General features: G+C 45.5%; 3 protein-coding genes across 4 annotated transcripts; 1 reads left to right on the top strand and 2 right to left on the bottom strand.

The window, feature by feature from the left end:
* Positions 1-235: 235 nt before the first annotated feature.
* On the top strand, positions 236-6,203 carry eif6 (eukaryotic translation initiation factor 6). The gene is made up of 7 exons (XM_046385153.1): positions 236-345; positions 649-785; positions 2,266-2,351; positions 2,819-2,994; positions 3,596-3,772; positions 3,866-4,050; positions 5,295-6,203. The coding sequence occupies exons 2-7, from the start codon at positions 679-681 to the stop codon at positions 5,302-5,304; spliced, it is 741 nt and encodes a 246-aa protein (XP_046241109.1). The 5' UTR covers positions 236-345; positions 649-678; the 3' UTR covers positions 5,305-6,203.
* A 547-nt stretch (positions 6,204-6,750) lies between these two features.
* On the bottom strand, positions 6,751-12,059 carry map1lc3a (microtubule-associated protein 1 light chain 3 alpha). Its single transcript, XM_046385154.1, has 4 exons — positions 11,756-12,059; positions 10,022-10,077; positions 9,677-9,783; positions 6,751-8,710 (listed from the first exon to the last, which is right to left on the bottom strand). Exons 1-4 carry the CDS (start codon positions 11,793-11,795, stop codon positions 8,548-8,550), a joined length of 366 nt encoding a protein of 121 aa, XP_046241110.1. The 5' UTR covers positions 11,796-12,059; the 3' UTR covers positions 6,751-8,547.
* Positions 12,060-13,387: 1,328 nt separating this feature from the next.
* Positions 13,388-16,043, bottom strand: dynlrb1 (dynein, light chain, roadblock-type 1). Of its 2 annotated transcripts, none has more exons than XM_046385156.1 (4): positions 15,645-16,043; positions 14,615-14,690; positions 14,223-14,390; positions 13,388-13,914 (listed from the first exon to the last, which is right to left on the bottom strand). In XM_046385156.1, exons 1-4 carry the CDS (start codon positions 15,645-15,647, stop codon positions 13,871-13,873), a joined length of 291 nt encoding a protein of 96 aa, XP_046241112.1. In that variant the 5' UTR covers positions 15,648-16,043; the 3' UTR covers positions 13,388-13,870. The 2 variants fall into 2 exon arrangements, with proteins under 2 accessions (XP_046241112.1, XP_046241111.1); XM_046385155.1 differs by lacking the exon at positions 15,645-16,043 and adding an exon at positions 14,955-14,977.
* Positions 16,044-16,166: the final 123 nt, after the last annotated feature.

The following is a 16,166-nucleotide window of genomic DNA, read 5'->3' as shown; positions in this document are numbered from 1 at the left end:
ATACGAGTCATTAAATACACATTAAATACACAAGTCTTGTTCTGATTCTTCTTATTAAAATGTACAACAGGCAGTGAGGAACGTCGGTGCAACAGTCAACATTCAGACAACATGATTTTTACACTAACAATCATCAGCTAATAATATGTAATAGTAAAAATGAGTTGGATGTTACATTTGGTTGTGCTGTAAGATTTAAAGTCACTACAAACGAAGGATGCTTGGACTCTTTTGAGTGGTTTTGTAACTCACAGTACGTCCTGCGTCATCACGTTAAGGCGGAAGTGAACACGTGGGGTGGAAGGGAGTCACCACGCATGCTGTACGGCCACGAACCTTACTCAGGTAATTTCATCTCATTTTCACTAAATGCTGTGAGTTGTGTGAGGACAAACGTGGCGTGTGTTAAGTCGAAGCTGTCTGTAGATAAAAGCTGAGCTCATCCGACGCGTTTCCGCTCTCCGGCTGCGAAACGATAAACTTCTGAAAACTAGCTAGCTAGCTAGCCAGCTAGCCTCGAAGCTGAAGTGTTAGAGCTGCCAGACGCGTACATTTTGTGATTAACAAACTTAGTGTACGCTGCGATAACCAGCCGGCCGTCAGCGTGAGCCAAGCAGTGATTTCTGAAAACTATCTGTGCTGTTTCAGGATCTGAAGTTCACCCTCCTCTTCTTCATCATGGCCGTGAGAGCATCGTTTGAGAAAAACAACGAGATCGGCTGCTTCGCCAAGCTGACCAACACCTACTGCCTGGTGGCGATTGGCGGTTCAGAGAACTTCTACAGGTGACATTTTACCTGCTCAATACACGCGTTACGTGATTTCTGTGTAGTACCGGGGGCTGCTTAAGCTTGATCGAGACGTTAAATTAGCCTCCGCTGCTGTGACCAGACGTGAACCTTTCCGGCTGACGTCATGAGTCTCAGCCTCTGACTGACTGCAGGCTGAGAGGACATTAGAATCAGAACCAGAATTCCTTTATTTATCGCCGAAGGGAAATTCTTAAAAAGCACCACACACACAGGTGTGACTGTGTGGGATTTACACATCAGGTTAACCATCATCACAGCATGTCAGGGCAGTCAGAAAATCCACTGACCTAAATATTTTTTCTGGTCTATATAATAATGTGGTTTGAACATTGGTTACTCACTTAGTATTTAATTGTTAAAAAATACTGCAGTAGAACAAGTTCAGTTATCTGAGAGGTACAGGGACACCTGTTGTACATGAACATTGTGGTGTTTGCTGATAACAACTTGATCTTTAAATCTTCCTGTTGAAACGAATGGGATGTAATTATGATTTTAGCGTCTAATTCTGAAAAACGTTGTGAAAAAACAAGAATGTACTGACTGATTTAACAAAGGACAAAGGTGTTTTAACAAAGGAAAACAACAATGGAAGTTTTTCTGTCATAAACAACCTTCATGCTATGAACGAACATGCAGTGAAAAGCAGTAAACATCTGAGAAGCTGGAGCCAGATGATGTTTGACATTTTTGCTTGTAAAATGACTAACGTTATTAATAGATTATCATCATAGTTGGTTATCAGTTTCATGACTCGTGGATTAACCGCCTGTTGGTTGTGCCCTGCAGGGGGCGATGTGCTTGGTGGTGTTTTGTCTGCATTCACGGTTCAGTCGTTATTAGAGTGACTGTAAAAAGTGAATGTTTTCACATAAAGATATGAACATGCTGGAGTTTTAAAGGCACAGTCTGTGAAACAAAATTGTGACCCAAATGTTGATAAAAATTCTGACCTCAGGACTGAAAGCTGATTGTCTTCTATGACAGACTGACACAGGAACTAACGTTCAGAGCTGATATAAATATAAATCACAGCTGATGTGTGTGTGCTGATAAGCAAACAGAAATTGCAGCACAAAATGTCAAACTGGTTTTGATGTAGTTTTGAAAATTACTGTTGCATTATAGTTGATGTTTATTGTCACTGGATCTTTGAACTCTCAGATGCTGATATTAATGATGTTGTTCTGTACATTTTGGCAGATACTGATTAATCGTTTAGCTAATCCTAACATGCTGCTTTTCCGTTGGCTCGAGTCCGCGTGCGTCGAGTCACTTCCGTAACGATCGTGACAGGCCGAGTCAGAACTGAAGTCAAACTAATGTATTAATGATTTTATGTATGTGTTTGCCGTTTGGGGTTTGGTGGCTCAGTGATAGCTGGTCCGGTTCGTCAGTGACTGGTTTCCATAACGACGGATTGTTGTGTGTGTGTGTGTGTGTGTGACTGCAGTGTGTTTGAGGGGGAGCTGTCAGAGACCATCCCAGTGGTTCACGCCTCCATCGCAGGCTGCCGCATCATAGGGAGGATGTGTGTGGGTGAGTACTGGAACACACACCCACACACACACACGCACGCACACACTGTGTGTGAATCTGTATAACACATTTAGCTTTACAGCAGCTCTTCTGTTTTACTGTGAGTGAACAGTTTTTGCTCTGCAGTCTTCTTATCTTCTCGTCATCACAGCAGGTCAAACAGAAACACGAGCTGAGGAAAAAGTTTCTTCTTTTAGGAGAAAACGTGAAGCTTCAAGGCTCATTTGAGCTTGAGTTTTTATCCGCTCACTTCAAGATGTTTATTGTCATGTGTGTGACGTTCTTTGACTGTCAGACTGCGTTACAGAAAATCCTGAAGTTTATATTAGGAATGAAACCATAATGGCACATCATTAAGAGCAGCATGTTCACAGCAGCAGCAGCTGCAGAAGGAGGTGCTGAATTGATTGTGATCACAGACACGTTGGCGTCTGTGTTGGTGACCGTCCTGTCTGTGCTGTGAGCAGGGAATCGTCACGGCCTTCTGGTGCCCAGCAACACGACAGACCAGGAGCTGCAGCATATCAGAAACTGCCTGCCAGACTCAGTGAGGATCCAGAGAGTCGAGGAGAGGCTGTCTGCCCTCGGAAACGTCATCACCTGCAACGACTATGTGGCGCTGGTCCACCCCGACCTGGACAGAGTGAGACGGCACACACACGCACACACACACACCTTCAGAGAGTGTCAGACAACACGACAGAAAGCATCCCTACAGAGAGAAAACTTTTTGTTAAAGAGGAAAATCCTTTCTGTTCGACCAGAATCACAAGTTTCACTCAGGAAGAGGTTTCACTCCCTTGAAGGATCCAGGATCAAGAAGACTTTAATGCCATTCTCACCACGGGAACACGAAAAGAACAAAATACTCAAGTCTCTGTGAATAAAATATACCTCTTAAAAAGATAAGAAATAAAACAACAAAAACACGGTAATGAGTGGTCTGCAGCCAGTGAGGTGTCAGCATTGATGAATAATAAAGAAATAAATGAGCAGCATTGAGAAGGCAGTGAAACAAAAAACAGCAAAACGCGCTTTAGTTTCTAATTACAGTTAATTCAGATGTAATAATCAGCTGTTTTTATTCATTAGGTAAAGTAAGACGCAGGCTGCTTTCATCCACACAAACATGTTTAAAATTAGGTTAAACTGAATATTCCAAAGTGAGTCAAAGAAGTTTGGCTCCAGAATTTTGTGTTCTCTCATAAAACGTTTGGCTCATGATGTACTCAAATGATGTTCAGGAGACGGAGGAGATCCTCGCGGACACTCTGAAGGTGGAGGTCTTCCGTCAGACCGTCGCAGAGCAGGTCCTGGTCGGTTCGTACTGCGCGTTCAGCAACCAGGGAGGCCTCGTCCACCCGAAGACGTCCATAGAAGACCAGGACGAGCTGTCGTCACTGCTGCAGGTCCCCCTGGTGGTGAGTGACGGGACTTCACTCTGGGCGTATGATGCTTGTGTTCAAGCAGCCATCGGCAGGAGATAACACAGTTGAGTTTTCGTTCCCGTTCAGGCCGGCACGGTGAACCGGGGCAGCGAGGTGATCGCGGCGGGGATGGTGGTCAACGACTGGTGCGCGTTCTGCGGCCTGGACACCACCAGCACCGAGCTGTCGGTCATCGAGAGCGTCTTCAGACTCAGCGACGCAGCGCAGCCCTCCGCCATCGCCACCAGCATGAGGGACTCGCTGATCGACAGGTGACACGCACGCACACACACGCAGTTCAGAGTTTTTTTGTCCAAATTAAAAAAGTTGATTAAATAAACTGTTGAGAAGCGGATCTTTTTGACCCACATTTTCAGACACAAATGATTGTAACACTCAACCTCCGCAACACTTGTGTGACAGACTGGCTCACTAACACACACACACACACACACACACTCTCACAGGTTACCATCTGTTCGTTTCATAATGACTCACACTCACATTCTGGTTTAATCTATTTTTCTAAATCACTCAGGACCTCGTGGAGCTTCTCTCCACTCAGTCTGTTACACCCAGCTGGACTTGGGACTCGTGCTCTGCAAACTGGTTTTACTTGTACTGACCTTTTTCATGTCGGTGCACAGCACATCATAAGTTATAATCTTTGTTTGTGCCGGTTCCCACAAACGCTGGTAATTTCGTGATGTAAACGACTGTAAATAGGAACGAAGGTGCAGATAAATGTTTTTGTTTCAGTCACGGCACGATCAGCAGGAACACGATAACCTCAGCTGTTTCAAAGTTAAAAAATGCTGACAAACTCAAATAACTGACTGAGCTTTATAAAAGGTGGGCAGAAACCTGTAATTTCATAACAAGGCTTTTATTGTGAAACATCTGCTGAAACTCGCTGAGTTACCAGGTTCCCGTTCGCATGTGAAATGTGGCAGCTGCCATCTTGTCTTCAGCTGCAGCAGGCTGAAGTCTGCTCTCGTTTATGATGTTGATGTTAAAAGCTGGTGTCAGTTTGTCCTGATGGCTTGTGGAGCAGCTACGCTCTCATTCAGGGGCTCAATGGAAGCAGCTGCTGAATCAAGTGTGCCACCTAGTGGTGAAAACTGGTGTAGCGGTCTCGTTTGGTAAGGCTTAAAAAAAGATGCGACGGCTCGGCCATTTGTGAAAATGATCGTTAGCGTGTCGCCGGCCGTGAACTCGAAGCTTTCAGAAAATGAGAGGAGGGCGTTCGTGTGAACCCGGTGAACATGACCCCATTTTTTTCTCTGGTTTTGGTTATGATTCACTGACGTCAGACCTCCAGCAGATGGAAATGTCAGCACAGGTGTGTTGTTGTTGAACATCCGCCTCCATGTTCCTCGTCTCCCAGTTGCGAAAGCTGGTTGAATTTCACCCGAATTCATTTTAATCTGAGTTAGCACTGAGTTTCAGTAACAGGAAGTCATTCAAGTTGCTTTCACGTGATTTCAACCTTCTGCTCTGCTCTGTTTCCCATCAGCATGGCGTAAGCCGCCGTCGCACTTTCCTGCCTCTGAAGAGCTTCGGCTGCCGGTCGTCGGGTCTCACACACGAAGCCAACAACCTGCTGGACCTCGTTTCTTAACTCCAAACGCCTCCTCCCACACTGCACAGCCCCCGCCTGCAGCCACGTTTCAGTCATCATCTTCTACATTTTTAGCAATTGTTTCAGTCCTTCTAAATGTCCGTTTTCTGATCCTTACATGTGATCCTGTGGTGATCAGGCTGCAGGAAACACGAAGAAATACATGCAAGACATACATGAAATACATCCAAGCTGAGGAATCTGTTGCTCTGTGGCACTAACAGGAGTACGCTCTTAACCAAACAGGCTGAATTGTTTTCTCCGAGTTTGGACCGGGACTGTGCCGAAAACAATCACAAATCACTCGTATCCCTGTGCCCTTGTTGTTAGATAAAAATGTGTTTAAACTCGTTTGGGTTCTGCCTGTAGTTCTTCACCCTGATGGGAGCACAGTCGCCTCCCTAACAGCTTGAGGCAAACCAGCGAGACCTGCTGTGGTTCCCATCGACCGGAGCTGAATGGCCATCGCAGACGCTTTTCTGATGCTTGAAGGATGTAATGCAGCTGTTAATGAAACTGTAAGAGACAAGGACCCCCCGTTAGTCTGAGAGGAAGGTTTAAGAGTGTGAGTGAGTTTCCCTTCTGTGGCCTGAAATCACTGAATCTGTGCGATTGTGTTTGAAAAGTGATTTCAGTCTCGGTGGCGTCGCTTGCAGAACAGATGAATGAAGTGAGACGGATTCAGATGTGGACTGGTTCAGTCTCTGTGGTGAATCGAAGCCGCCTGGTGTGTAAACGTGGTTGATGTTTCCAAACGAACGTCGCGTCTCGTCTGTCTTGTAAAATAAAATAAACTTCCCTCTTTTCATGTGTTTGATGTGTTGTTTTGGGACGCCTGTGTTCACTCACGTACTGCAGTTTTAAACACTTCATGCTTCTTTACAAACAGCTCAGCAGATTGTTTCCACCTGCTGACTTCTCTCTTGGTTTCATTTGAGTAATTCATCAAATCGTCCAGATTTTATTTCCAATTGGAGGAAAGTCAAGAACTGAAAACAGAGTTTTGACATTATTTTGCCAGCTGATCACATTCACTTGCTCTAGTAGACGTGCGATTCAGGTTTTTGGTTTACACGACTGTCGATGAAACCTGTGCTTAAAATTACAACAAAAAGAAGAAAACACATGAGAACGTCATGTGTGTCACCAGCACGCTTGTGCTTTGAAGCACATGTGTGTCACTGAACTCATAGCAGTCAAAATATGCATACAGAATGGTTTTATTGCAGCTGGATCTGAATACGTGTTCACTTCCTGGGAACCTGAAGGCATCACGTAGTGAACTACAGCTCCCAGCATACCTGCATGCAACGTCACAAGGCAGGAGGTGAGAATGAACACAAGACAAACATTTCAAAGGCAACTTTTCTTATTTATTGGCAAATGCTTTGAATAAGTTTGTAGCAACGCGTCTATGTACACCGTGTGAACAGCGACAAGGTCAGAAAGCCCAAATAAAAACACACTTACCATAACAGCTCGAGTATATGATCGTTTATACGCACACTTTTTTACTTGTTTCAAACATACACGTGTTTTCAGTTTTTGGTTTGGGAAACATCTAAAAAGACTCTTTTCCTTAACAGACAGTACAGTTAATATCTACTGCGTAAAATCAATATACATTTATAAAAAAAAGTCAAAACATGCAACGTTTGTAGTGCATCACAACCTTTTTAGTGTCATCAAACGAAGGCAGACTGACGAACATACAGAAGAGTAGAGTAGATACAAAAAGAAGAGATAATTCCTAAAAAAACTCTATGCCAACTCTTTTATATTCGTATTAATTTATGTGCAAAAGAAGCTCATTCATTTCTGACATTAAATACATTTTGTTTTGTCTAATGCTCAACTCTAAGCTACCAGGAGGAGGCGCCGTCGTCGCGCTGAAGCCTCTCGGGGATCGGATTACTTCCTGGCTCCCACACTGGGCTCGGCTCAGCATACAAACTGGGATAACTTTATTGACATTTCACTGCGCTGTCCAAATCAAATCCTAACATTGCGTGGCTGCTGGCCTCGGGGCAGACGGCGCCCCCTCGCGTCCTGACCCGCAGTGTCAACATTCACTGATTTTTGTTGTTTTTTTGAAAGCAAGCAGGCATCCCTCGCGTTTCTGCCGTCTAAAAACTACTGGCCAGGACTTTAACCCACCTGACACTTTATGACGCTACACGTACGTGTGATGAAATGTGCAGGAAGACAGGTGAGTGGTGACACTACAGGTGTGTTGAGCTAACGGAGTCTGTTAGCATCCTGCCTGACAGGATGTAGCAGCGCGTGGCTAATGCTAACAGGCGAGTGTCTTTGAGGGCGTGAGAGGACAAAGATGGCGTGTGTCAAACCTTACTGACTTGAGTGTTGCAGTCATGTTGAGCCTGATTGTCAGCTACTCGGTAGCCAGCAGCGAGTTGGCAGGTTGAGCTTCAGGCTGACGGTAAAATGATTAAAACAAACTAAGAAGTAGCTATAAACACAAACTAAACTACAGTTCATACCTCAAACAGAAGACAACAATTAAAAAACTAAAACGTGAGCTTAGAGGTAAATAATCACTACGATCTTCTAGCTTGTACTACTGCTGTTGCCATGACGATACAAAGCGACGCAGTCAAATCACCGAAGAGTCAGGAAGCGAAACGTGTTTTCAGTGACTGATGTCCCGACCTGACTGACCTCCCAGTGACTGCCTGCTTTCAAGTGTCAAATACGTTTGTAGTCTTAAGGATCAATTTTACTTGCAGATTCTGAAGTCTATTGGTTGATTTGTCCCACCTTTTCAAAATAAGAGTATGTGTAGAACAAAAGAACGAGAGCGTGAAACATGAAACACTTAAGAGATATCGCAGGTTTGACTCTGAACTCTGAGGGCTGTGAAGACGCACAGGACGTCTTCTGGCTTTTTTGTAGCTAGTGTTGTACTTACTGACCAATAAGAAGACGGCGCTGGACTACGACAGAGAGAGAGAGGGTCGACTGGCTGACTGCTGCTACGCAGGCCTGCAATGCAACAAATGTGGAGACGGTTGTGGAGTTCTGGTCGGTTCTGACACAGTTTGCCCCCCACCCCCCCACCCTGTCCCCGTCCCCGTCCCTGTCCTCCCAGCACCTGAAGATGTCCCGCTCTCCCTCCCCCTCCAGCTCCCTAGCAGCCGAAGGTCTCCTGCGAGGCGTAGACCATGTAGAGGAAGCCGTCCTCGTCTCTCTCCTGCTCGTAGATCTCAGAGATGGGTGTGGACACCGACACCATGCTGTGCTGGTTGACCAGCAGGAAGAAGGCCTGCGTGGGGTTCAGCTGCAGCCGGCGTCTGCGGGGGGAGGGAGGATAACAAGAGAGACAGGAAGAGGAAGTTATTGATGCCAGCATGACACGTTGTCTGTGTCGCTTCAACGAATGAGAAGCCATCAAATTTTATGGTGTGAGGCGAAGGACAAAAATATGACTGCTGAGGAGTCAGAGGAGGCGTGTCCTCACAGAGACCAGCTGCTGATTCGGCCAATGAAGAGCCGGTGAGCCGACCGCTCATCCATTCAAGCTCATAACTGGCACGTCGAGGCTAAATTAGCTACCGACTTGGCCGTGTTGGGCCTGTTAACTCCAGCTGTAGAAAAACAGGAATCATTCTGACTCTTCTGTTAGTGTGTTGTGTCATTATTATCATTAAATTGTTACTATCGTTTATTTTTGACCCTCATCAGCCAATTATCACATCCTGTTTGATTTCTGTTTCGCACAGCGTCATCGCTGTAGCTTGATGTTACACGCTGAAGTCACGACTGATCGTGTCAGAATTTGGTTTTCTCACGTTTCAGCTCCTTCCACCCTCAGTGTTGGTTCAGTGATCTACAACATGGAGGCCACATGTGAATGAACGGAGGTAAGACTTCTTCATCATCATCATCATCAGAATAACTGCCTTCATATTTCTGCCTCATCACTTGAGGTTGAACACTATTAACCGTCCTGCTACCTGCCACAGGTGCGTGATGGTGACCTGAACCGACTGCCTCACCAACCAGCTGAGGGTCAAGTGCTGCTCTGGTTTCACCCAGTTTGACTGTAAACAAACTGTTGGACCGCAGCGTCAGCGAACTCCTCAGCCCCTCTTTCAGCTTACTCATATGGTATGGAAAACACACGCAGCACACATGTAAGCTAACACACGCGCTCCAAATATACACACACACAGTAAACACACACCTCACTGACCTCAACCTACCGCGGTGTCCAATTCAGCCACCTACAACAGCCTGCAGCATGTGTGTGTGTGTACCTGATGATCTTGACCAGCTCGCTCATGTTGACGTGGTCAGGAACCAGGAACTTGGTCTTGTCCAACACGGGCAGCTGCTTCTCTCCCTTGTACCTCTCAATGATGACCTGCAGCAGCCACCAAACACAACAAACAGGAAGTGAGTCAAACACAAAAAAGTGCTTCAGTCATTTCCTATGACGACCGCTGAGATCAGAGACGTGTGGGACCGCGTCGGGTTCAGGCGGCATGCGGTCTGTCACATGTGACAGACCACCCGCTGCCCCTCAGCCAATCAGCATTCTGGGTTGACATTCTGTTCGAGAGGAATGAAGCGTGTTGTGTTGAAATCAGGCATGGACTTACGGGGATCTTGTTGGGGTGCTGCTCGCGGATCTGCTGGACCTCTTTGCATCGGTCAGCTGTGGGGAACAAAGAGACACGATTCGTTACCAACACGGCGACCTTTCAAACGGACCGTCAGCTGATCTTTACCAGGTTTACAGCTGGTAAAGATCAGCTGTCTGCTGTTGAAGATAAAAAAGGGTTGATTATCAAGCGACGCGGATCGAAACGCAAAGTCATAACAACTTTCACTTGTTATAACTGATCTGTTCATATTCTTTTACTTCCCTGAGAGCTTAAAGCAAACACGTTTTGCAAAGCCTGTTTTGACTCGTGTGTGTGTGTGTGTGGAGTCCACTTTCGTTTTTCCTAATGCTGCAGATCTTTTTTTTTATCTGCCTTTTATCCTGCAGCTTTTCTCTCTTTCACTTTTTTACTGGCTCATTATCTCAGTTTACGACTGCACCGCCCTCGCTCGCGTTGGGAACAGCCCGTCGCCTCTTTTTCAGAGGAACGTCAGTTATTCTTTAAGCGCTGGCAGGGTTCAAAGCTCGGATGGCGATGAGGAGAAACGGCGAGGTGTGAATGGTTCCTTTGTTTGGGATGTTTTCCTTCCCTGGCTGTGAGAAGAGTCCATGCTAATCGCTGGAACATGAGTGTAGTTATTTGGGTTTAGGCAGGCTCAGATTAGAGAATCCACTGTTATCTAATTCCCTTCCCTGGTTTTGCATCAACAAAGTTGGTGTCCCACCCAGTAGCATCTTGAGTGTCTTCATCTTTTCCTCGGCCTTCAAAAACGGGACTTTGGATTCCTCGCTGTGCGTCCCAAGTCAGTGACACACAGTTTGTTACTCTAGTGGTGCGGCCACGAACGCCTGCAACCTCGCATCTAGAGGATACTTTCCTGTACGTGACTGCAGATTACAGGTCTTCGCTCTGGTCGAGGTCTTTTGCTGTTACACAATACTGCAGTGGTGTGTGTTAGTGTGACACAGGGAGACAAACATCACACAAACAGGTTAACAGGCTCAGTGCCAGGCCCGATAATCAAACATTATTACCCAAGTGTCTCTGGTGTCTCAGTGGGACACAGTATTTATTAGCAGTATTTTCCAGTCCACACTGTTGATAACCCATATTTCTCTTATGTAATTGGCAGTCTGGGCTCCTCCCCGTCCACCACAGGGGCCGTCGTTTGGTGTCAGATTTCAGCATAAATCACTGAACACGTGTACTGGGGTAATGTGTCAGCACATGTTGTTTTCCTCTGCGCAAACACGACATGTTTACTGCTGCTGTAGCAGTTAGCTAATCCAGCTGTGTACAAAGCAGGTAACGTCGGGCCTTGCTAGCGTCAAGGCTCGTCGGGCTAACGTGACGGTGACCCAGATGGCCTCTTAACGTGAGCACAACCTGCGGGCCCGAAGACACTGGCTGCAAGCCCCAGCGTCGATGGCTTTTACTTCGATTTGACATGTTATTTTTAACTATCGATGAGCAACACAAAGCTGCCAAGAACATAAGAGTGCACAGAGGTCCCGTGCTGTCGTTCTGAGCCGTAAAACCAGATTTACCAGCTGCGTAGCACCTGTAACGGCTCCGACAACACAACATACAAGTGAATAACATGTAACTACACTTGTCAACAGACTGGAGAAGCTAAGTGGCTAGCAGGCCGGCTAACTAGCCGACGTCTCCGCTCAGCTGCTGTTTCCAGGCAGTTAAGTGGACAGCGCTGCCTCGGTGCTTTCTTACCAAATGTCCTCCTTTGTTTGAAGGGTCTGTCGGACGGCATCTCTGTCAGTGTTGTTACACGGTCACTACTTCGTTAATGCGCAGCTCGGCCGCTCGCAGCTCAGCTCGGTCCCGCAGAAAAGGTTTCAGCCGAGCGCTTCTGGTCGTCTGTTCGCTGTTGGTCTGAAGCCCAAACAGCTCCGGACAAACAAAGCAAGTAAACTGAGGCGCTGACGTCACCCGCTGGCCTTAAAGGGGCCGCTCACCAGTTAATCTCTAAAGCCTGCGGATTACACTTTAATTAACTAATAACCTCACCTAGTAACTCATACAGCCAAGCTAATAATTCCCACACCGCACCGTTCAGGTGTTTACAGGTGATTCAGCGCTGTGTCATTTTGTGCTGAAAGGAAATGATGCAATATTTTCGCTCGAAGTTGACATAGCGAGCTGGTGCTTTTAAACCGTATACGCCTGTGAGCCTCCGTAACAACTCAAAAACATACCTTATATTTCTTTACTGGTTTTACACCTGCATAGTTTTTGACTTAATACCTCAAAACAACAAGACACGTTCCCACATAATCATGGAGTATATCAAAATAAAATTCCTGTCATTACTTCTTCTGACATACAAAGTCGTTATTTAAAGAAACTCTTTTTAATCGCAGTGGTGGAAATACCACATGTCTTTTCACAGCCAGAGAGCTCCTACATGTGTTCAGAGGAAGTCACCTCATACTGGGTGTTATTTGTTCTGTAAAGGTGGACGTTACATGTTCAAAGAGGTGAACTGTCACTATTTCAGTGCAGACACAGAGTGAAAGACCCGGATGTTCCAACCAGCGGTGAAATGTAATGAAGTACAATTACTTGCCAAGTTACGCAGCAGTATACAAAGTAGTTCAGACAAGCTCAGCTTTTACCAGCTTTTATGCAGCAATAATTACAATCCACTACTATTCTGAATGGAGCCATTCTGCTTTTACTTTTGGTGCTTCAGTTATAAATTGTCATCAATACTTTTGTGTTCTTAAGACTTTGAATGCAGGACTTTTAACTGTGTCGAAGTATTTCTGCACTGTAGTAATTTTACTCAAGTAAAACATTTGTATACTTCTTCCACTTCTGCCTTCAGTTAATTATTAAAATGATTTATCCAGTTAATTAATTTTAAAGTAGTTGAGCCACAACAGCAGAAGTATCCGCTGGGGTACAAGTATCACTGTTGTACAGGTACTCAGTACACTAACACAGTACAACACTCCAGCATCAGACCTGAACATTTTCATCAGGAGTCTGACAGAATCTCCTCTTAGAGATTCTGTTTAAGGCGGTGTGAATTTTTGATTTTAGTAGCAGCAAATCAAATGCCGGTGTGTAATGTCAGCACACCTGCAGAGGTGAATCACCTGATTCTGAGCTGTTCTTTACAGTCTGTAAGAGGAACATATGATTCATCAGGAAGCTCGAAACACGAGCTCCAGCTCTGAGTCAGCTGAATGTGGAAACAGTGATGATACGTCAGTGTGGGGTTAAAAGTTTGTTTTACTGCCAAAAAAATCAGTGAATGCAACTTTAAGTGTCATGAAAATATGAAAATAATTCAAAGTAGTAAACATCCGTTCAGCATAATCAACAAGAACCACCAGACATTTTTTACTTCTTTTAATTTGTTAAAAATAATCACGGGAGGGTCGACGCGGCCGCTGCAGAGGTTTGTAGTGTCGTTCTCTGCACTCCAACAACATAAATAACAATCCAAAGTTTTCCCTCGAGACACAAGTGAAGACAAAAACCTCAACTTAAAGACGTGTTGTGGTCTCTCAGGTGTGCTGTGCACTTTGCAGACGTGTACGCTGCAGGTGTGCACGTCTCACCGCGTGTTAACACACCTGTGAAACAAACACAGTGATGTGAACACTCGGCGCGCAGGAGGAGACCAGCTGGAATGGAAAACAGGGAAGAAGACTTCTGCCTGCCGACTGACTGACTGACCGTTGTGGGTCAGTGAGCAGCAGCAGGAGCATGAAAAGCTCCTGGTGAACTTTTGATGTAGCGAGACAAAGAAATGTTTGGCTGTTTAAACATGAAGGACAGACAGAAAGAGCGAAGAGTCGGGCAGCAGCTTCTTCTTCAATCCGACGGGTTCTGAATGACAATCAGGAAATAGTCCTTATCTGTGAAGACAAAAAGTACAACACAAGTTGGATCGTAATTAAGTCTGATTTTCCTGCCAGAGACGAGGGCTGCAGTGATGAATAGACTCAGGAACTAATGTTAGAATTGATTAATTGGTTTGAGTCAGCCAATTAGGAGCAGAACTCAGCTGTCCATCATGACAGAGTTTATGAGCTGAACTGGGGCCATTCAGATGTTTTGGCTTCACTTCTGGGGAGCTCTCATGTCGTCCATGTTTGTATGCGGTCAGTGATTCCTGACAGAAGAGACTTCATGATGTCTCAAACCCTAACTTTTGGGCTCTCACCTGGCGCGATCATGATCTCGTTCTTCTTGGAGCGCACACGCAGGAAGGTGAGGTCGTTCTGTGGGTCGATGTCTCGTATGGTGCTCCTGGCTTTCATCACCAGCTGGTGGATGAGTCCTGCGTACTGCACCGTGCTGGCGTTGTCCAGTGTTGTCTTGATGGGGATTCCTGAGGGAAGGCAGGCTCATTGACACAAATACAAACCAGTTCTTTGCAACTAGATGAAGTGAACAGTTACTGGAAGTTTCACTGACTGGTAACCTGGTTATTCATTTCAGTTACAATCTGTCTAATCTATTCTGCTTTCCTTGTGCATTAGCATGGCCAGCAGAAGGAAAACAGATGAACAGACAAAGCTTATCACATGATCAATTTATTTTTTACCATCTTACCTTCTGAGTTGACAATGATGATCCCCTGCACTCCCTTCTGGCTCTGGATTCTCTTCAGAGTTTCCTCCACTTCGGCCTGAGAAACAGCAGCATGAGTTAGCATCAGTCCAAAGAGCCACGACTGAGACGTAAAGGACGAAGCACTTTGGACAAAGTCAGGCTTTTATCTGTGTGAACTGACTCGACTAAACCTAGAACCCCAGTCAGAGACAATCGTCACGATGCTCTCTGTTGACTCAGGCTTTCTGCTTCAGGCTCTCTGTGTGGTGCATCATGGGACTCTTGTTCTACACCAACAAGGACGACATGCTGCCTACTTCAGTGCAGGGGAACAGCTTACCGTCATGGGGAGCTATGGAGAATTCAGCATTCAGGTTGACATCGTCCCATAACGAACGACACGTGGAACTCACTTTTTGGTCGGATCAAAGGGAAATAAATCTTATTGATTGAATATTATCTGTAATAACTACCGTTATTATTGGCTGTTATGCCAGCAGTGTAAAACGGACTTGGGCAGCAAATCAGACTCAGAAAGTGTGCATGTGTAACTTCTTCCCTCAGCTGAGCATCGCCCACACAGAGAAGTGGTGAAGTGGCGGCTCTTTACAGCCATTTCACTCTGAAACTCTGAACCTGCAGGTTAGCCGTGCGGCAGGTTACCATGGTGATCTAACCAAGTTAAGAGAAAGCCACCCTCGAGACGATGAAAACTCTGGCTTTCTGCTCTACGTACCTCCCCGACACATAACACCTCTCTTCGTAAGACGCCTGACTGAGATTCCACAGCAGGTAATCACAAAACGATACGAGCATCTTTTAGCAGAGAACGTCAGATTAGCTCCTGCCAAAAGAGAAGGAAAGCTAACTCCACAGTGCTAAACAGACAACGCCCGACTAGCATGAGCAAGCTAACCAGTTAGCCATTTACCGTTATTAACATCGCTCATACAGCTATATAAACACTTTTGTCACCATGTAAATACGAACACATTTACGAAATACAAGTTGGGCAATCAACACATCCTACCATTTTAATTATATGAGGATTAATCTGTGCCACAAACTGCTCTCCGAGCTCCGCTAAATGACAGCAAATAGCTAACAGTACACTCTTGTTGCTGGAAGCGACTGACGTAAACTTCCGGGTCAGCGGCCGCAATGATGCGTTCGCAGTATTGGGCAAAAGTGGGAAATGTAGCTGTCATACTGACACTCACTATCAGCAGGCAACTAATGTGAGGAACAACAAGGACATCACCTCCAAAAACAAGGAGACGTGGATACTGAGGCGCCTGCCCGAATTGTTGACCTTTGTCGATTCCTGTTTAATCAAACGCTACTGACACGAACATATCTTGGTAAATGTTCAGACTATTACACAATTAAACTTTTCCATTTGTTTAGCGTAAAATGTGCCCTGCCCCTGCATCGCTGCATCTGCTGTTGTTGGATTACTATTACATCAGTGTGTCTGCTGCATTTTACTTCTCAGCTCATCTGAACTCGGATCAGATTCTATAAGATCATCACAAGTGTGTAGTTGGCTGAA

This window comes from Scatophagus argus, chromosome 3 (assembly GCF_020382885.2).
Source record: "Scatophagus argus isolate fScaArg1 chromosome 3, fScaArg1.pri, whole genome shotgun sequence".
Lineage (NCBI taxonomy): Eukaryota > Metazoa > Chordata > Actinopteri > Scatophagidae > Scatophagus > Scatophagus argus.
This window is presented reverse-complemented; position numbering and strand designations above follow the sequence as displayed.

Bases quoted from the DNA above. Each gene is read 5' to 3' on its own strand.
- eif6 (XM_046385153.1), top strand. From the start codon at position 679: ATGGCCGTGAGAGCATCGTTTGAGAAAAACAACGAGATCGGCTGCTTC. The intron at 786-2,265 runs GTGACATTTTAC...GTGTGACTGCAG, and splicing joins GGTTCAGAGAACTTCTACAG to TGTGTTTGAGGGGGAGCTGT. The intron at 2,995-3,595 runs GTGAGACGGCAC...AATGATGTTCAG, and splicing joins TCCACCCCGACCTGGACAGA to GAGACGGAGGAGATCCTCGC.
- map1lc3a (XM_046385154.1), bottom strand. From the start codon at position 11,795: ATGCCGTCCGACAGACCCTTCAAACAAAGGAGGACATTTG. The intron at 10,078-11,755 runs GTAAGAAAGCAC...TGTTCCCCACAG, and splicing joins CAAACAAAGGAGGACATTTG to CTGACCGATGCAAAGAGGTC. The intron at 8,711-9,676 runs GTACACACACAC...CTCCCCCCGCAG, and splicing joins GAGCTGGTCAAGATCATCAG to ACGCCGGCTGCAGCTGAACC.
- dynlrb1 (XM_046385155.1), bottom strand. The intron at 14,391-14,614 runs GTAAGATGGTAA...GCCTTCCCTCAG, and splicing joins CATCATTGTCAACTCAGAAG to GAATCCCCATCAAGACAACA. The intron at 13,915-14,222 runs GTGAGAGCCCAA...TTGTCTTCACAG, and splicing joins CGAGATCATGATCGCGCCAG to ATAAGGACTATTTCCTGATT.